Genomic DNA, 20679 nt, shown 5'->3' with positions numbered 1-20679 from the left:
ACCTAAATTTGGTATAATCCTTCCCCAGGTCCCATCCCATGCATAGCAGGACCTTAGTGTAACAAATTGCCCTTCATCCTTTTTTTTTTTTTTTTTTTAAACTAATCAGGTTGGCACAGGGTTTAACTCCGCCTGTGTGAGCTCGCTCACATTGCCGGTCCCAAGCCCGGATAAAGGAGGAGGGTTGCCGAGGGTCAATCGGAAACAGCCTCCCTACCCAGGTAGGGGTAAGGCTGCGTACATCTTACCCTCCCCAGACCCCACTATTGTGGGATTACACTGGGTAGTGACCAAGGTTGGCACAGGGTTGGGACCAATTGTTTCTACGTAGAGTAGAAATAAAATGTAATGATTTTTCAAAAAGAAACCAAAAAAAAAAAAAAGTCTGAAGAATCCTATATACAGTATACAATTGCAATCACAATTGTCAAAAGCGATACACATCATACAAGCTTAATTTTAATTGGAGCAAACTCTATTATCTGTCCAACACCTACCTCTAATAAAACAATTGGTAAAACATCTTTTGAAGCCAGAAAAGATGGCCTCAAAAAAAAAAAAAAAAAAAAAAAAAGGGAAAAACAATAAGAAGAAAGAAAGAACCACAACAGTTCTTACAATTGGTAGCAACAGAGCTTTTTAAAAATGCAAATTCTATTGCTCTTCATTTTTTCTCTTCCATGTCCTGTTCAGTTTTCCATACAACCTTATCTAGGCAGGTTGAAAGATTCTTGTAGAACTGCATAAAGAAAAGATGTACAAGAAAGTGGTTAACAAAAGGCAAAATGAACCAATCTTATAGCGGTATACTACAAAAAGAAAAATTGGAATTAGCAACAAATTTTGTCGCAAAATTGCTTGTAGCTAACAAATTTTTAGGCACCGGATTTTTCTGTTTAACACTAGAATTTGTCCGTCGCTAATTCCTATTATTTTAGTAGTACAGTAATAGCAATGGACTGATCATTTGCTAAAAGAGGGAGGACGATAGCAAAGGGTATGCTACGAAGAAACTAATTAATAGATTAATCAATACTACGCGTTAATCCTCAGTTCATTGAAATCGGCTATATGAATACTGTGTATCTTTCCACCCAACTAAGATCCTTAGATTTCATTATATTTAAACTACATTTATGTGGACCGTCAACCTACTACAAGCCTCCTCCTTTTTATCTGGTTTGGACCGTCAATACTTTGCAAACTCACGTAGCCCTCATGCAATGAAGAAACTAATAGGACGCGGAATTCAATAAGGTGGAGATGCTAGATTAAGATCATGATACACCGCAAAAATATTGGTGCATATTTTGATCTTTTAGTAACTACATCTATGAATTCTTTCACAAATTGTTTGACATTGTGATTCTATCCCTCTGATTTTCCAATGGTTTCTAGTAATCGATAGGCATACAAGTTTTATCTTGCAGGCCAAATCATACAACAGTAAGGTTATCCATTTTGGCATGGGAACTAAAGCCAAGGGATGGTACATATATTTCACCCTCCTGTGACATTAAACCGGGTGCTTGTAAGTGTAGTAGAACTTTACATCAGCCAATATGTAATCATTTGTTGGAAAAGAAATAACCATGTCTCAATCATTTCCAGGGATTCTATCTTTAAACATGCATACAACTCTTAAGTCTTTATGTTTATTTTACCAGTTTAAACCTCAAGTTTTTGTTCCTCCTGGAGTTACTTGTTATTATTCGAGTCTTAACGCCGATTGATAATATTTTGGCAATATAGCTGATTACTGTACCTTGTGGAATTCCAAAGTGTCTCCTTTTGCCTTTCGCACCTCAACCATATGAAGAGACGGGGCAACTTGAAACACCTAATTTGAAGGTCAAACAGTGTTCAGAATAAAATAAGAAACATTTCAAAAGATCAACTAGTATTCACATTTAGATACCTCAGTGGCAACATTAAGGTTCCCTTTTCTTCCCGCCTTCAGATTTTGGAGCCTCATCTGAGGATAAACACGAGAACAGTTTCGTCCATTATAATCATTACATATAGATCATTAAACTTATTACAGGAATCTACATGACAATTAAATGAATCAATGAATTTCATCACTACCTTGTAGTTCTTTTTGGAAACATCGAAACCAAGAGGCTTAGCAGCTTCTTCAATCTTACTGATTATCTCATTGGCCGGGCATTTAGATGTGAACCTTGTTTCTCTCTTGAATCCCTGAGAAAAACAGAATCAACACATTTGTCAACATAGGAAGAATAAAAAATAATACAAAACATCATCAATGTTTCCTGAAAAGTGGAAAAGCATTTAAAAGAAAACGAAGTGTATGACCTGTTCGTCGAAGAGATTGCCGAGGTTAAGTCCTTGTGACATAGAAATCAACTCGAATGCGTTCATGGAAGTTGGCTTCTCTTCTCTTCTCTCTGTTACATGATATTCCTGTTGTAACACCAAGGAAGGAGTAGCATGTGAGATAAATTTCATACTACAATCACTTTTTCCTTTAAAGCTGATATAATGGGATAATTACATGTTTGGGCCGCCCTAGAAGTTAATAGCTAGAAAATGTATATGTTCTGTATATTAAATATAAATATACATATAATATACAATTGTATAAATATAATATACAAATATATACATATAACAACAAAAATATACATATTATATACATAACCAAAGTATATGTTTTGTATATTTGGCTAGCGCCCATAATTCATTTCAACCAACGGATGAAAAATGAAAAAATCCCATAAATTTATTGCATTCCATATGTTCAGTATGCTCACTTCGGAGTCCTTGAACACAGCTTCAACGTCATCCAGGTTTGCATCTTCTATCTCATCAAACACAGGTGGTTTATAATCTTTCTTAAACCACTCATCCTCTAAAATTTCGGCAACGATAATGCGCTGCATATAACATATATCTCATGAATAAGAAGAAAGTGGAAAATTTCAACGTAGTCACAAGCTATAAATCAAAGGGTTGTGTTAAAATATCTAGTATGCATACTGTCGTAGGATTTGGATCCAAGATGCGAGTAATTAACTTCATGGCGCCAAAAGATATCCAAGGTGGGCACGTAAATTCAGCAGCAGAGATCTGTATATACCAAGATAGATATAGTGAAACTAGCCAACAGATAAACACAAAAAGACTGAATGGTATTAAATGGTGAAGAAAAATGCTCACTTTGTTATACAGGTTCATAAGATTGGAGTCATCAAAAGGCAAGTAACCTGCAAGTAGTACAAAGAGTATGACTCCGCATGACCAGAGGTCTGCCGTTGCCCCATCATATCCTCGGTCATTGAGTACCTAATAAAGCAGTCCAATTTTCAGGCTAACATTTAATTGATGTTTTATTAACCTTTCGAAGATCTTGAGTAAATTTTGGATGTGGTAGGTTATTCTTTTGAAAAGACTACCAGATCATCCACGTAAAGCTCATATATGTTCTGTAGTAGGTCATTGAAGATTTCCGTCTTCGCTCTTTAGTATGTCAAACTTTTTTGTTTTTGGGCATGTTGTAGCAAGGAGAGAAAGTGAGGTTACATTTGAATCGGATAGATGAACTACTAAGACTCCTATGATAAGAGAAGTGTTGTAGCTCGTTTTAAAGAGTTGAAGAGAGAGACTGGACGCTCTAAAGATAGTCATTTGAGGAGCATCTGATTTCTAACTACGAGTCCATTTTCAAGCTAACTGAATGCCTATCTGCTGCTAGCTAGTTCTGTTCCAGCAAAATCAAATAGGTGTAAATGAACACAAAGAGAAAGTTAGCAAACCAGTTTTGTTATACCTCAGGTGCAACATAGTTTGGAGTTCCGCAGGTGGTATGCAGTAAGCCATCATCCTGGAAAATACAACTAAAAATAAGAACGACTAGAAAGATGAATCTAGGCAGAATGTGGTGGAAGCAATATATTCCATTAGAACTGCAAGTTGAAGCTTAATTTTAAAGATAAACAGATTAACAGACTTAACATGAGGAGAACGAAATGACTGCAGGTGTACAATTATTATTGACTTCTCTTTTCCAAAATGAAAGGGTAAAAAGATAGTCCATTAACATTGACGTTAAAGGTAATTGAGTCAAGCAACTAGTCATCCGTCAATCATTGCCAATGTAATAGCTATTTTTTCTTCCATGAAGTTCAACCAAAATGACCTCGAGAACTGTTTAGACAAGTTATTTTAACAGGAAAATAGTACAAATAGATTTTAGAATGGCAGGTCAAATAGATTTTAGTCGTTATCAACCTGATAGTGATTTATTCTCTCAACTATAATCGGGCGGATATCACCAAATTCACGGGCTTCAAAGTTGTAGGTGCAAGAAAGTAATTGAAATCACATGTTTGGGTGGCACATAAGCTGACGCAAATGATTAATTGATAGTAATTGCATTCTGGAAGGAGGTTTTTTAGTAATTGCTTCTGAAGGGCGACATTTATAACACCGTGGGCAATAGTTAGGTACTAGGCTGCAGAGTTCATAAGTACTAACTTAAAATTAACCACGTTTACGAAAGTTGTCTAACCTGATTTGGCTGATACCGGGCTTCACTAGGCAATTTATTGTGGGGTGCAGGTATGACAAGAAAAAAACTTAGCCACAACTGGTGTTTACACCAAACTACATTAATTACTATAGTTAGTGGTAAATGAGGTGAATATACATATTAATTAACAATGGTTAGTGATACAGGTGGATTGAAAGATGCATGTCATGTGTTTATTGGATTACTGGAAACAGCAGGTGGGGGTAAGTTTTTTCCAGTTTGAGACAATGATAAACTTCAGGATCAATGGGTTGTAAGGATTTATAGGTTCCGTTAACAAGGTCAGTAAGGCCTCAAATAATTGTGCTTCCGCTACGTTATTAAATTGATAAACACAAAGTAGAGGAGGAGTTAAAGATTTCATTTCAAAAGTTGAAGAGAAATGGAAAGTATAGGAAATAGTTTACCCTGACTTGCTGGGATAGAGCACTCAACCCAAAATCAGAAACCTTGAGGTCCCCAGAAGCATCCAACAGTAAATTCTCAGGCTGCACAGGAAAAAAGGAGTTTAATTTCTATGCATTGAAAGTGTGAATTTTTTTTTACAATCATAATGTTAAAGTGACCACAAACAGATAACTAACTATCCATTATAATTTTAATTTGACAACCTAAAAAATTGTTTGCATTGTCAGTGTATAAGTTAAATCAGCAAAAAATGGTAGGATAGATGTAACAGAAATAAGGACAGGAGCTTTGGAGAAAAAAGATTAGAAATTAACTTGTTAAGTGCTGCAAGATAAAAATGCTCACCTTTAGATCTCTGTGATAGACTCCCCTACTATGGCAATAATCAACAGTATGAATAAGCTGCTGAAAATACTTCCTTGCCTCTTCTTCGTGCATTCGTCCATGATTTACCTTTACGCCAATTAATCAGAGTCAAAATTATCAAAAAAATTGTAAGCACCAAATAGGTTTGAATAGTTGCTCAAAATTAGATAAAAATCAAAACCGGAATCGGCAAGAGACAAGTTAACTTTTTTTTTTTGTTTTGGGGGGAAGGGGAGCATTCTCTGTTTTCTTTCCTAATGCATATGTTAGAAGAAAAGGAAGAATGGACCTTACAATTTTATCAAATAACTCTCCACCTGTAACAAACTCCAAAACAATGAATATCTTTGTCTTGCTTCCCATAACCTGCAGGAAAATGAAAGTGGGACATGATTGAACAATATTAACTGCTCTGGAAGCTCCCAAAGGCGAATCTAAGATTTGATATTTTTTTAAATCAGTCATCACATTAATTTTCTTGGGGCTCAACCTCAGATTATGCCATTCATGAGCGGAACCACCAACCACTTGAATCAGAGCCTCATTGAGAAAGCAGAATTACAGAAGATAACTATTTGTGGTATGCAACTCAAGAACTACGTTCCACTTAACTCTGAGCTAGTTTGTTATGTCAAATGTCGATGAATAATTCCAATTTAAGTGAAGAAACATGGTAGGAGAAACAAGATCTAAACAAAGGTAAATTTTAGGAATATGCAAAGTGGACTCTAATTTAATACACAGAGCAATATACAACCAAAAACTTAAAAACAAACCCTGATATCTTCATGAGAATGTTTTGTCCGTATAAACAAACTATATGAGACCACATGATTTTTGCCCGCTTGGACTTCCAAATTACTAACTCCTGATTGCACTAGTCTCTAAGATCATCTAATTACCGAGCTAACAACTCCCCACACAATGTTTTGTCACCAAGCTATCAACTCTCCACATGACGCCTAAAAGTATATTTTGTTGCTGTTTCTCACATTTCGTGAAATTAAGGTCTCTCTTGCAAAGACTGATATGGCCTAGATTAACGGTGCTTTCTGAAAACATGATTTTTGAGATGGAAAGAAACACCAACTTGACACACATTGTGCACAATCAAATTCAGATACATGATTCAGATGTATTTCCTTCATAAACTGGTATAAACTAAGCACACATACCGGCACAACACAATGACACATAGAAGACGTCAAGAAAGGACTAACCTCGTATAACTGTACAACATGGGGATGTCTGATTAACTTCATTGTAGCTATTTCCCGCTTTATCTGTCAAATTATGCGCGAGAGTTAAACAATATCAGATCAGAAACTCACACAAGAAACTAAATAAACCATACAAGAGTAGACATGCAACAAGGCAAGACTTTTAACGTTTTGAAGAGACATTTATCCAAATAACATATTGCAATCAAAATTAGATTGCCTTGCACTAACGAAGGACAACGGAAAAGGCAATAGTTCTTTAAAACGTTACCTGTTCAGCCATTTTGTGCTTAAGCACCTTATCTTTATCGAGAATCTTGATTGCCACACTATCTCCTGTCTCCGAATTCCTTGCAAACTTGACTTTCGCGAACGTTCCCTCACCGATTGTCCTTCCAACTTCATATTTACCAACTCTACGCTTGATTTTTGTCCGATTCATTATCGAGACTACACCAGCACGATTCAGTAGAAAGTAGAAAGTGCAGTTATAATTTACCCCTCACATTATTCATACACATAGCTGATAGAAAATTACTATATACACAAATGACTCTACTACTTACATTCACAGACTTGCAAAGTAAAACAAAGATCCTTCCAATATTCAATTCATTTAAAAAGAAGTCCCTTATTGCAAGTTGGGAACTAATGTAATTTGTGAAGAATTTTGGTCTCAAAATAATCCTTCTCAACATCAAAGAAAATAAAAAGAAGAGGGGTGGGGGGGTTGAATATAGGGGTTAATGGCAATCAAGAGTTTATCATATCCAAATCTTTGTTTATTTATTTCCCTAATTTTTTAAAGGAGAATCAAGATGACAACACCAGTTGATTAAACTAAGTCATATATAATACATATTTCTTGGAAATTACTAAAGAATTCCACGGAGACTGATAAAAAAACAAAGAATTATTGGGCAATCAATGGTCAAAGGACATTTATGTGTGTGTGTGAGAGAGAGAGATATCCAATCACCTCTAACTTTTTAGCTTATAATCAGCTACAGAGCATAGCATAATCCAGATAGAATTTAAGCTACCCTTTAGTTACGGATTCGGTAAAATTCAGTATTTTTAGCTCAAATCCTATATTTGTGTTGAAAGATTCATTCGATATGTATAAATAATATATCAAGAACTGAGTAAGCAAAAAGAATTGTGATTCAAAACCCATAAACTAAAAATTCTGGCTCCACCTCTGCTTTTCTGCTTCACAACATAATAACCTCAACTTTTTAGAGTATCTTCAACCAAAAATGAAAAACAGAAAGGGGGAAAAAGGAAAGAATCTTCAAGATTGTCACAAATTCTGATGCATAAAAAAATAAAACCAGCACTTTTCTTCCCTTCAACAAGACAAGAAAATAAACTTCAAATCCAAGATCAATACAAAATCCAAGTTACCCAATTTCAGAATTTGCACTCAAAAGCAGCTATAAGTTGAAATTTTCTTGATAGTTATCCAGAAAGCGAACTCCAACAGAGTCAAGTTTGAAGTCCCACTAACTAATAGCAAAAACCCCACAAGAAAGAAAAAAGAAAAAGACCACTTTCTAAAGTTGGTGTACATTAAATGCAGATAAACATAAGCTTTCTTGAAAACTTCAAAAAGTAGAAAAATCTCAAACTTACTTAACTGAAATTTCCAATCAACCATTCCATTGAAAAAAATTAGCAAATTCCACACATGGATACTTCATTAATATCAACACAACAAAACACAACACACCTATTTTTATCAAACAAACTTAACAAGGCAAAAAAAAAAAAAGGGAAGAAAAAGGAGAAAAAGAAAACACACACTTTGAGTTGATAGAGCAAATTTCAAACAGAGCAATCAAATCTTGAAATTCAGCTTATGAAATGGTTTTTCTATTATTATTTGTTTTGGTACAATTATGAAATGGTTTTTCTCCCTCCACTAAATCAAACCGTTTTCAAAGGAATTTCCAAAAGAGTAGTTTTTTGTATCACAGCCACAAGTATATATAAATGATTTTTAAAATGATTATCATTATTTTTTTAGTAAAAAGAAAGCTTACGTTGTATGGTTGTGCATACACGATACAAAGACACAATTATTTATTTACCAAATCGAATGTGTGGACACTCCATTGAAATTATGTCATTACAATCCAAAATCTATGTTTTCACGCCCCTAGTAAATAAAGTGCTCTATAAATTTTCCCCTGTATTTTGCAATGAAATCAGATTTAACCAAAAAAATTAGTTAGAGATTTGTTTTTACAGGGTTTAAAGACAAGTGAGACGTATCCAATCCCGAGAACTCTTTTTATGAGCTTGGTCCGGAGTAGTTTAGACCGTGATAGAGTTCAGCAAGCAACCAAGATAATATGATAAGATTCAAGTAGCTAAAATGATAAGAAAGTGATGATTCTGTGTATATTCCTTAGAGAAAATAATAATGGGGTTACAAATGGTGAGAGCAAGAGGATGAATGAATCTGCCTCTTCCTTCTGCCCTAAGCTATCTTATATAAGCTAAAACAAGGCTTTTCAACCCTAACGTTCGGGTGATGTGACATGACTATGGCGTAACGTGCTTCCTTACTGTGGCACACTAATCGAGGTCTGTAGATGTGACCTAAGTTGGTAGGGGTGGAGGCCAGCTGTATAGCACCTTCGACCTCTCTGATCATCCGGTCATGCAGCCTAACCCCGGGAGCGTATTTCTCCCAATACAGATAGTCCCCTATTTCTCAGGGCCTTCATGGCATGAGTCCAGGAAGTGGAAGAGTCCCGTTGTTTGGTCTTATCTTATCTTCGTAGCCGAGTCATTTCTCAATTTATGTGCTCTTTACTTGACGGTTCACATTCTCAGCACGCCTTTTCCCCTTATTTAATGCTCTGTCATGCTCGTCAGATGCCATCGCCCACGTGGGTTCCGCAATGATGAAAAGCTTCACTTCTACCGAAGCGTAATTGACGCGCGTAAAGGGTTATTTCCCCTTCTCATTCTGCCAATAAGGCTACGCTTCTTATTTCAAATTTTATCACTTTTCAAAATAGATCCACCCTTGAGTTCTCTCTTCCTACCCCAAAAAAGCTCTCTACTGATCTGTTGTTCATTCTCAATCCTTCCATCTAAAAACCTTCTCCGGTGTCTTCTCTATTAGAACCAATTTCCAACATGTCTTCTGACTCTTCCATCATCGGAAGTGCCACCGCACGGGCTCAAATACGGTCCATAGCGATTCAGACGTCTCAATTCACTCGATTTAAATTGGAGGTCGGCAACCGCCACTAAGCAAGACGTCGAAGAAGAAAGCCCCATCTACTAGCGCTGCCAGTCAACAGGCTAAATCGTTTATCCCCAGGGAGTGGACAAGCGATAGAGACCTTGCCAAGAGCTCTACTTCCACTGCCCCTAACAATGACAGGGACTGGCCGACGAGCTTATTCCGATCCTCTATCCTCAACGGCAGTCTTGGCCAGGTCAAAGAAGATTGCGGGTGGAAAGGCATCAAAGTTTTTATCCTGGCGAGAGAGAGGACATCACCTCTCACAGGCCGGGCTACTCTTTTGTCTACACCTACCCTTTCTCACTTAAGGTGAGTGATACGATCGAGCCGGTCATCCTGGAATTTTGCAAACGGTATGAGATATGTTTTGCCCAGGTCTGGCCAGCTGTTTGAAGGACCGTGGCGTGCCTCCGATCTCCTCCCAAGTAAAAGAGGATTTCATGCTTTCTCACCTCATCCACCTTTACTCCCCGACAGGATCTTCCGACTGTCTCGGTGCGGCCAGAATGCTTTGGTCACGAGTATTGATGATGACTCCGATCCGAGATGGACGGAGAGGTATGCCATCTTCTCGATCGCGGATCTAGTCAAACCGCCAGAGACTCTTATTCCCGAACGATGGATCCCAAATCATGAGTCTTAACTTCCTATTTGTACCTTTTTCGGTCATCATACTTCTAAACTCATTTTTTAACTTTTTTCTATTCATCATATTTTTGCAGCCGTGGAATGGAGACCGGAGCGGGTGGGGGACCTGACTAGATGGGTCCAAAAGATATTGGATTCCTCTTCTCTTGCTCTTAGAATGTGGAAGGAAATTTCCACCAAAAATAACTGGAAGGGAAAAAATTATGGTCTGCCCAAGGGGTCCGCAGTTCGTCCCGTGGCGGATGTGTTTGAAGATCTTGCGATGGATATACAACATTTCTTGCAAGCCACATCCGTGCTTGGATGGGGTCAAGAAAGGGTATCCCCGGTCCGAACTAAGAGGACGTCAGCCTGTCCGACCCCTCCGGCAAAGAGAACCAGGTAGAGTGCCTCGGGTCGAGTCAATCGGAGTTTGACCTTGGTGACGTCGACAAATCCTTAAGAGGCGATTAACTTAGAGGCTGATGTGAGCGAGGATGTGGCCGACTCGACCCAAGAGCTCATCCGTAGGGGAAAGCCCCCCAAGAAATTTCCAATGATGCCCTTTACAAGGAAATAGAGCTTGCTTTGATACTCGACTCTCCCTGTCGTCCCTTGTTTATTCCGTCCGTGTTGGGGCCAACACTCCGGGATTGGCGCCTGGCTAGTCTGTTCCTTCTTCTTCCCGGGCAACTCCTATGCTGGCTCCGCAAAGACGAACCGTCCCTCTTAGGGCCCGAACACTGTCAGGAGTTCAGATAATCCTTGGGAGGCTCGCAAAAGAGGCATGGTTAATACTTTTTCGGCTCCCGTTCGCAAACCATCATCTATCAGGCAGGCCACTTTATTCGTTCCTCAGGAGTGCAATCTTCTGTCTTTGCTGGTGGGAGTTGCCAATTACTTGAGGACATTGGCCTCAGATAGAGACTGAGAAAAGATGAGTGTCGTGTCTGCAGATTGTCTCTTCAAGGCCAGAGCTCATGCAGCTGCCTAGGTACTTATTTTTTATTTTTATTCTTTTTCATATCTAGCCTAGGCCACGCGCCAGTTTCTTATATCAGAATACTTCTTTCATTTTTTAGGCCCAACTCTTAACGACAGAGGGTATCAAATGCAAATTCGCTGAGGAGAGGGAAAAATGGGAAAAATACCATAAGTTATAAGAGCGCCTCCCTGCTTTGGAGGTAAACTTAGTGTCCCTAGAGGAGCTGCAGGCCATATCGGAGCAGGATAGGAAGATTCACAGTGAGGAGGCTGCTAAATTCCATTCTGATCTCGCAGAGCTGCGAAAAAAGTGGGAGGCTCATCAAGAACATTATGCTACTGTCCTGCAGAGGGAGACCGGCCTAACTGAAAGGGTTCGGGTTTTGGAGGCTAAGTTGGAGGCGTACAAAAAAAAGAAGTCGGCTACGAACGAAGCCCAAGCTTCCTTTGAGGAGAGGCTTCAGGCCCAGATGGCCCAGAACAAGGAGCAAGTTGAGGCCAATTAGCGCCTTTTTTATACCAATGCCTCTCTTCGGAGCAAGGTCGAGGAAAGCTGGCTGAGCTACTCCAGTATTGATGCCCGTATGCAAGCTCTGAAGAAATAGTTTGCTCTGGAAAAAGCTCACGCGATGTACCGGGCCCGCAGGATTGCTCTTGAAGAGGCTCTGGATGGGATTATTGATATCAATGCCCAGATTGCGGCAGCATTGACCGTGAAGGAAATGACAACCAAGACTTTGCCTGTCCAGCAGCCGGTTGATGATCCTGTCTCATCCTCCGAAGGCGAGGGATGGTCTTCGGATGAGGGATGAAGAGGAGGTCCCTAAGGGAGCTGAGGAGCAAGTCCCTGCGGATGGCGAGGGAACTGGACCTGAGAAAGCCATTATCGAAGAAATCCCTTGTGGGACTTTTCCCATCCCTCCAGAATTCGAAGTTCCTGCCTCTCCCGTGGTTGATGGATCCGGGCCTCCAATCAATACTGCTGACTCCTGACTTTATTGTGTTTTTAGTGCCATGCTTTTCTAGTTGGGATCTTTTTTTGATGGCTTTCTGAACATCCTGATAATGGTTTTTCTCCCTTTTTAGGTGGTGCCCTCGTTTTTGGGCCATGTAAAGTAACTATTCTATTTGCACGTACCTGTTTACTCTTCCTTTTGCATGTTTTTCCGTTTTCTAGAATGATAGTGCGTTGTTTATAAAGCTTTTTGTAACAAAGCCTTTATTGCCTTCCACTGTTACTTTGTTGATATTTGCTATGGACCGGATGTAAGGCTATCTGATCTTTTGAGAGGGAGCTTTTTGACCATGGGGATTCATTCGCCCTAAGATCCCTTTGTCAAAATTTTGCTCCATTTTTGTTTTGGACGCATGTGTTTTAGGAACCGTGATTGCTTTATTTCCTTATATTCTTGTTTCAATATTTTGTACAATCACTTTACCTAATTCGGGAATATTACTTCCGGCCGTGTATTTTATAACCAGGAATTATTCATTTGGTTCATAATAAAGGAGGGGCTCTCTATGTTCGATGCTAAAAAAGAGGACGTCTAGACCTCATCTTATTTGGCATAAAGTTTATGGTTCCTTCACGCTCTGAGGCTCGTAGCCGGTGTCGTATGTTCGAGGCTAATGTTTATGGGCCCGGGAGGACATGTTCCTATCAACAGATTTTAGGGCATGTCAGTCGTGGCTTGACATTTTTTATTCACAAAAGGTGAGGCTTAGAGCCCGAGTTCATTTACATAATGATCAAGAGGAAATAAAAATCAATAGCTCCTAGGTGTTATGGAAAGAGCTTCCGGTTGCTGATGCGGGTCTTGGTCGGGTTGATCGGGCTTCACAAAATGTAATACGCTTTACGGTTGTTACCTCTTTAAAAACCTTACCGGTAAAACCCTTCTTTTGGGGGAGAAAAACACGGCTAAGGAAAAAAGTGCAACAAGTATTTTTCGATTTTTGTCCACTTCTATTGAGGTCGGTCGTCTTTCTACCTAGTCCCAGTCCTACAACCTAATCATTAATGGAAAATAATTTAAGAGATGGGTTAGAGGTTCATACTTATGTCTTTAAAGATCGCACAGTGGGAGCGAAGTCGTCCAAGAATCCTGGCAATCCCTACGCATATGTTGACGGGAGATGTTAATATGCCAGATCCTACTCACTTATCTCACGCTCATTTAGATAGCCGATTAGTGAGGTTCTCTCCCTGTAACGCTGCTTGCAACGGCGTCGTCATAACCACTGTTATCGGATGGCACTGGAAATATGGGCGAAGCTTTCTGGTGGCCATAACTAAGGCCAGGGCCAGTTTTTCTAGAGCCGGATATCTAGATTCTACCCCCGTCATCATTTTCATGGCATAGTATACGGGGAGCAAATCTTCACCGGATTCTCGCACCAGCGTAACACTGACTGAAATTGCCGAAACTTTTAAGTATGTGAACAGGCGTTCCCTTTCTTTAGCTTTCGCCATTACATGGGGTTCGGACAGAAAGGCTTTGTGGTCTTTCAGGCTTTGGTGGAACATCTGCGTCCACCTAAATTCGTTATCTTTCTTCATCAGATAGAAAAATTCATGGCACTAGTCCGAGGACCGGGATACGAACCTTCCCAAGGCTGTGGCTCTTTTTATTAACCTTTGTACCATTTTAACATTACCCAACGTGTCGAGCATTTCCTAAATAGCCTTGACTTTATCCAGGTTCATTTCGATGCCCCGGCTGGGAACCAAGAAACCCAAGAATTTCCCCGACCTGACCCCAAAGGCATACTTCTCCCTGTTTAACTTCATGTCGTGCTGATGGAGAATGTCAAAGGTCTTCTGTAAAACGGATAAATGGTCTTCTTTCCTTCGGGATTTGATCAGCATGTCTTCTATATAGACTTCCATGGTCTTGCCGACCTGTCCTTCGAACATTTTCTTCACCTTCCTTTGATACATCGCACCTGCATTTTTAAGACCAAAAGGCATTACGTTATAACAGAAATTACCGTGATTGGTCAGGAACGACGTCTTCTCTTGATCCTTCGGGTGTAAACTAATTTGATTATAATCGGAATATGCATCCCAGAAGCTAAGTAATTCATGCCTTGATGTAGCGTCAATCATCTGATCGATGTGCGGCAATGGGAAGGAATCCCTTGGACAGGCCTCGTTTAAGTCCTTGAAATCCACGCACATCCTAAACTTATTGAGTTTCTTAGGCACCACCACCACGTTGGCCAACCAATCCTAATTCTCCACCCTTCGGATTGATCCTATATTGAGCAGCCGTGTCACCTCTTCCTTGACGAACTGGTCGCTAATGGCTGAGATCGACAGCTTCCGCTGTCTTACAGGGGGATGGTCAGGATCGAAACTCAGCTGATGCATGGCTATCTCTAGGGGAATTCCTGTTATGTTGAGATGATACCAAGCAAAGAAATTTGATTTAGCTTTTAAAGAATTTAAAAATCCATTCCTAATATCGGATGAAAGTTTCGAGCCCATGTGTACTTTTTTTTTCGGGAGGTTATTCGTAAAGCTCCACGGGCTCCAGATCTTCTATTGTCGAATCTGCGGGATCTTTATCAACCGGGGCAACGAACCCTTTTGGGATGACTTGATCCGAGGTCCTCTTTCTCGTTGTTCTTTCAGGCTCGGCATTTGAGCTCGGCCGCTATGATTGTTATTTGTCGAACTTTCCTTCCTGGGCCATCATTACTGCTGTGGCTTCCATCTCTCGGGCAGCACTTTGGTCCCCCTTTATTTCCCCGATTCCCCAAGGAGTAAGGAACTTAACTTTTTGATGAAAAGTGGAAGGGACCGCTCGCATTGAATGTATCCATGGCCTTCCCAATATCACATTGTAACTCATGTCACCGAATACGACATTGAAGGTTGTATCCTGCTCCGCATTGTCAGTGTGCACCGGTAGCTCGATTTCTCCTCTGGTCAGCTCACTTGACATGTTGAACCCTGCCAACACCTTTGTTGCCGAGACGATTGATCCCTCTACTCCCATCTCTTTCAGGACCCGCAGCTGGATTATGTTCGCCAAGCTCCCTAGATCAATAAACACACGTTTAATTAAAGAATTAGCGATTTGAATAAATATTACCAGGGCGTCATGGTAGGAATGGGCCAGTCCCGAGTAGTCACTATTGGAGAAGGAAATACTTTCACTTTCGGAAAGTTCCCAAGCGTGACTCGTCATTGTGATGGAGAATTTGGATTTTCTAAGCGACGTGTATGTTATTTTGTTTATCATCTAGCCTCTGAACATCATGTTGATAGTGTGAGTTACTTGCGGCATCTTATCCAGGTTTGTTTTCCCAGAATTCAATTTAGGGTGAGCTTCGCCCTATCACCGATGTACTTTTTCAAGTGCCCCGCTCGTAGCAGCTGTGCTACCTATATTCTTAAGTTCGCACAATCCTCCGTAGCATGCCCATGCATGCTATGAGAGTGGCACCAGAGCGCCGTGTTCCTCTTATCCGGATTGGTCCGAATTTCATCAGGGAACCTTGCTTCCTTCATAGTTCTCATTACCGCCATGAGCTCCGTTGCGTCGATATTGAAATTATGATCTGCCAACTTTAGGGGTCCAGTTTCTCATAACTTCGTTCTTTCATGGTGTGGGCCCCCTCTCGATAAGGCCTCGATTTCTTCTATCAACCTCCCGGTTCGTACTTTAGCTGGGGAATCTGCGAGCTATGTGCGGCTTGAATCATCCTCTCTGGTTTACAGTATTTGTGCCGAACCCCGAATCTGGTCTTTTGGCGGGGTGATTACCCCCTCTATCGGCTTGACTGCTCGTTGATCTTCTTCAATTCACATTTTAGCCGTGTTTTCAAGGTTTATTTCACTCCATGTTTTAGCAGAGAACTCCCTTAAGCTTTCCTTCAATTTTTTGGATGCGTCTGAACTGTTCGGGTTTAGACCATCTTCAAAGACGGTCACGGCCCAATCCTCTGGGATCGTAGGCAACAACATCATTTCCCTTTGGAATCTGTCCATGAATCCTCTTAGCAGCTCGTCTCTCTTCTGCTTTATGGCAAATAAATATTGCTTATGCGTCTCGACCCTTCGGGCCCCCGCGTGAGCTTTGACAAAAGCATCTACCATAGAGGCGAAAGAGTCAATAGAATGAGTGTACCAAGAAAGTGCTCCTTTAACGAACGTGTGTTGGAATTTTTTCAGCATGACCGATTCAATTCCGTGTTGTTTGAGGTCGTGCCCGGCGATGGCCGCGTGAAAGTTCGTTATGTGCTCCTCTGTGTCTGTAGTCTCGTTGTATTTAGACATGTCGGGCATTTTGAACCTTTTCAGAATAAAAGCCGGTGCTGCACTCTCCAGGTATGGTGATATCCTGTATTCCGAGCTCCTATGCCCTTCACAATAGAGGGCGCCCCCAGTATCTGGTTCATCCTTTCATGTACCTCTTTTTTTACCCTGACGAGTGCCTCATTGAACGCATCCAGTAATTCTTTCGCACTGTTAGTTTCCCCTCTTTTGACCTGTGGTGCTGCAGAGGCTCTTTCTACATTTTGGTTGGACGCCGGAGTCCCAGCCCTAGAATGGTTGATCATGGCGGCCATTGCCGTCTCCATTCGCTGCATTATCTCATTTTGCGACTTAAGCGTGGCTACAACTTCATCATTTGTCAGGGAACCCCCCTTCTGATGGTCTCCCTCACGTACGGATTTCTGCTTTCTCGCCCGAGACCTAGACAGAGCCCTTTCTTTAAACACTCGCCTCCGAGGCCCCTCTAATTCTTCCGCACTTAAAATGCCTCCGCTCCGCTCTTCACTAAGTTGTCTTCGTGGAATCCCACCTCTGCCGTTTCTTTGCTCCCGAGCAGACTCATCGTTATGTTCAGACACTAGCACTTCCACTAGATTCGTCACGGCTCGTGTGTTCTCAAGTTCACGAGACTCGCGAGAGCTATTGCCTACCTTTGACATGTTTGGTTCAGTATCACGATCACACTCACTTTTCTACGGGTGAGTTCTTGCTATACATCAGGACGACCCACAACTAGCTATCCCCACAGACGGCGCCAAACTGTTTTTTGGTGAAATCAGATTTAACCAAAAAATTAGTTAGAGATTTGTTTTTATAGGGTTTAAAGACAAATGAAACGTATCCAACCCCGAGAACTCTTTTTATGAGCCCGGTCCGGAGTAGTTTGGATCGTGATAGAGTTTAGCAAGCAACCAAGATAATATGATAAGATTCAAGTAGCTAAAATGATAAGAAAGTGATGATTCTGTGTATATTTCTTAGAGAAAGCATAATGGGGTTAGAAATGGTGAGAGCAAGAGGATGAGTGAATATGCCTCTTCCTTCTACCCTAAGCTATCTTATATAAGCGAAAACAAGGCTTTTCAACCCTAACGTTCGGGTGATGTGACATGTCTGTGGCGTATAATCGAACTCCAAGACTAGCTAGCTGACAAACTTCATGGGCTAACTCTCTCTTCTCTGGCTGCAAATGTCACGACCCATCCCCGTAGGTCGTGACTAGTGCCCGAACTGGGCTCCCCTACGCGCTCATTTACCAAATTCAGCATACAGACGACTCGTATATAAATGAATATCAGACATGGCTCCACACTGGTGCCTACAACCATATATACTGCATAGAAGCCGGCAAGGCTATCATACTATACATAACGTACCGAAGCATACATACATGCGGCTGATAGGGCTGCCACGGCGGATGGGCCGCCCAAACGCAATTCACACAACGCGTCCAAACAAAACTGTACATTACCCACGTCTATGTCTACAGACCTCTAGTACGGGACAACAGAATCAGATGGCGGGACAAGGCCCCACCGTACCCTGAATAAACATAAACGTATACATCGGAAGAGTGTGTACCCAAAACGTCGGCTCCGGAACAAAGGGAGCACTCCGAACCGTAAAAGGGAAATCCTACACCAGTGGGTCACCAAAACTTGAATCTGTACCTGCGGGCATGAAACGCAGCCCCCGAAGAAAGGGGGTCAGTACGAAAGATGTACTGAGTATGCAAAGCATGAAGTACAGTAAACGAAGACATAACCGAAGTAAAATGTACAGAAGGTGAGCACAATAGCCAAAATACCAAAGTGTTGCATCTGACGTACAAATCATACATAAAAAGTTCCGGAAGACAAATACGGCAATCAAAATTCCAAAATACTTGGCTTTCCTTTGAAGAACATTTCCGTCTCATACACACAGAAAATCAACACAAAATTACCGCGGCCAAGAGTCCAGCGGTCACTATCACACATACCGCGACCAAGTGTCCAGCGGTTAGCATCCCAAACCCGACATACCGCGGTCAGGGGTCCAGCGGTCAATGTCGCAGATACCGCGGTCAGGGGTCCAGCGGTCAACATCACATAGTGCGGCATACCGCGGTCAGGGGTCCAGCGGTCAATGTCGCACACACCGCGGTCAGAGGTCCAGCGGTCAATACCACACATTGCGCACAATAATACAAGTTCCAACTTTATTACTTTCCAAACATAAGTCACACATGCCAGAATCATGCATCACACAAGAATTATATATCAGGAAAAATACAGAAGGTAAGTAGCTTATCCAGAATATCAGAATACTTACTTTTATATCATACAAGGATAGCTCAAGTGAGACAAGCGAAGGAAGTTTCGAAACTTGTGGGCCCACCTCGGGTCAAGTCGAGGTGGCGGATATGAATTACAAACATTGGACTCTATGGAGTCATCCAAGAAAGTTTCAAAGCAATCCGAATACGCTTGTGGAAGTTATGGATGTTTAGACACTTTTCCAACAAAACATAAGAATTATAGTTCAATTACATTGAACGAATAGTATTCAAAATCAAACTCGGGTTTCGATGGACAGAATTGTTCCCGAGGCTCAAGTCTTGACCTAGTATACATAGGACATGCCAAAAGAAGGAAAGAGTGAGCTTTACATACCTTTCGCCCTTCTTACGCTTGCCCAAACTCAAATCCCGTTTGCTCCAAAATCTACACTTGGTCACAATTACCAAATATGAATTTCAAGCTTTCAAGAATCCAAACTTAAGTACATATTTGTCTACCGAAATTTCGGCAGCATTTCCCCTATAAACTCGACATCCCCGAGAGTTAACTCGGCCATAATATATCAATAATAACAACCCAACAATACCAACAATATCAACAATCATCACAAAACACATTATGACATAAATAGTCATCTTTTCTACATAGTTCAACAACTTCCATTCCAACTTCACAATTTTAAACTAATATCAACATTTCCATGTTCATTAATTTACTTAAGACCATATAAATACGATTCGGGACCATTCACATATAATTCGAGAGCGCCCCATATTATTCCACAAAATATGTCATAATTCCATCAAAACCATAATTCACCTAAAACTTCCAATCTTCCACATAATCATTCACAACACATTTTGATCTTCCAATTTCATCAACAATCATCATAATTTGCATCTTTCAACTTCATTCTCATAGTTACATAGACTATAATAAAATCACACACTTTTCGACAACAACTTAGTAACAATTTTCTCATGCCAACTAAAACCATTAGCCTTCCATTTTCATCACAAGGCTACAACAACATGATTAACATACTAAATAATTTAATTTATGATCCTCTTCCACTTAATGTTCACGGCCAACACTCATACATCCACAACATACAAAATTTTCATACTTTTCATTCATTCCTACATACTATAACATATATAACCTTCCATAACATGATAAGAACATGAAATTCTTACCTTTTTCCCAAGATTTCCACTTGCCACTAAAGTTGTTCCCTTGCCAAAATAATTATACCATGTTGGAGAGGGTTTTGAGCTTAATGGAAATACAAGAAAATTAGGATTTTTAGATCAAAGATTGAGGGGCAAAAATTTCTCTTCTCTTCTTTTTCTCCTCTTGGCCGAAGGCCTTTCTCTTTCTCCTCTCTATCTTCTTTTGTTTTACTTTGTCTTGAACCTTCTATGGATAATCATCTATATATTTATCCTCTTAATTAATTTGTCACATGGAATAATTCCATGGACTTGGGCCTTTGGCCATAGGGCCGGCCACCCCCTCCAATTGGGCCTTAATTTTCATTACTTATTTTGAGCCCAATGACATATAGATCGCATTTTGTAATTCCCGAAACTAATTTTCAAAATTTCAAATTTTGCCCTTGGCCTTCCTCCGTATTCCTGCACCAATATCTTTCATGAGCAACACACACATATTGGCTACAACCA

The 20679-nt window shown here is 40.5% G+C and overlaps 1 protein-coding gene across 3 annotated transcripts; it reads right to left on the bottom strand.

Moving 5' to 3' along the window:
- Positions 1-386: 386 nt before the first annotated feature.
- Positions 387-8514, bottom strand: LOC132626394 (CBL-interacting serine/threonine-protein kinase 3-like). 3 transcript variants are annotated; one of them, XM_060341250.1, is made up of 15 exons: positions 8354-8514; positions 6821-6999; positions 6550-6612; positions 5624-5695; positions 5309-5416; positions 4963-5043; positions 3794-3847; positions 3184-3309; positions 3004-3093; positions 2778-2900; positions 2320-2427; positions 2089-2202; positions 1919-1975; positions 1766-1840; positions 387-739 (listed from the first exon to the last, which is right to left on the bottom strand). In XM_060341250.1, the coding sequence occupies exons 2-15, from the start codon at positions 6989-6991 to the stop codon at positions 665-667; spliced, it is 1317 nt and encodes a 438-aa protein (XP_060197233.1). In that variant the 5' UTR covers positions 6992-6999; positions 8354-8514; the 3' UTR covers positions 387-664. The 3 variants fall into 3 exon arrangements, with proteins under 3 accessions (XP_060197233.1, XP_060197234.1, XP_060197235.1); XM_060341251.1 differs by lacking the exon at positions 8354-8514 and adding an exon at positions 7957-8157; XM_060341252.1 differs by lacking the exon at positions 8354-8514 and having other exon boundaries at positions 3004-3309; positions 6821-7045.
- Positions 8515-20679: the final 12165 nt, after the last annotated feature.

The sequence above is a fragment of the Lycium barbarum genome, chromosome 2 (assembly GCF_019175385.1).
Source record: "Lycium barbarum isolate Lr01 chromosome 2, ASM1917538v2, whole genome shotgun sequence".
Classification (NCBI taxonomy): Eukaryota; Viridiplantae; Streptophyta; class Magnoliopsida; order Solanales; family Solanaceae; genus Lycium; species Lycium barbarum.
This window is presented reverse-complemented; position numbering and strand designations above follow the sequence as displayed.

Bases quoted from the DNA above. Each gene is read 5' to 3' on its own strand.
- LOC132626394 (XM_060341252.1), bottom strand. From the start codon at position 6,991: ATGAATCGGACAAAAATCAAGCGTAGAGTTGGTAAATATGAAGTTGGA. The intron at 5,044-5,308 runs GTGAGCATTTTT...TTTCCTGTGCAG, and splicing joins TCTATCACAGAGATCTAAAG to CCTGAGAATTTACTGTTGGA. The intron at 3,848-4,962 runs GTAAACTATTTC...TGTATTTTCCAG, and splicing joins CTCTATCCCAGCAAGTCAGG to GATGATGGCTTACTGCATAC.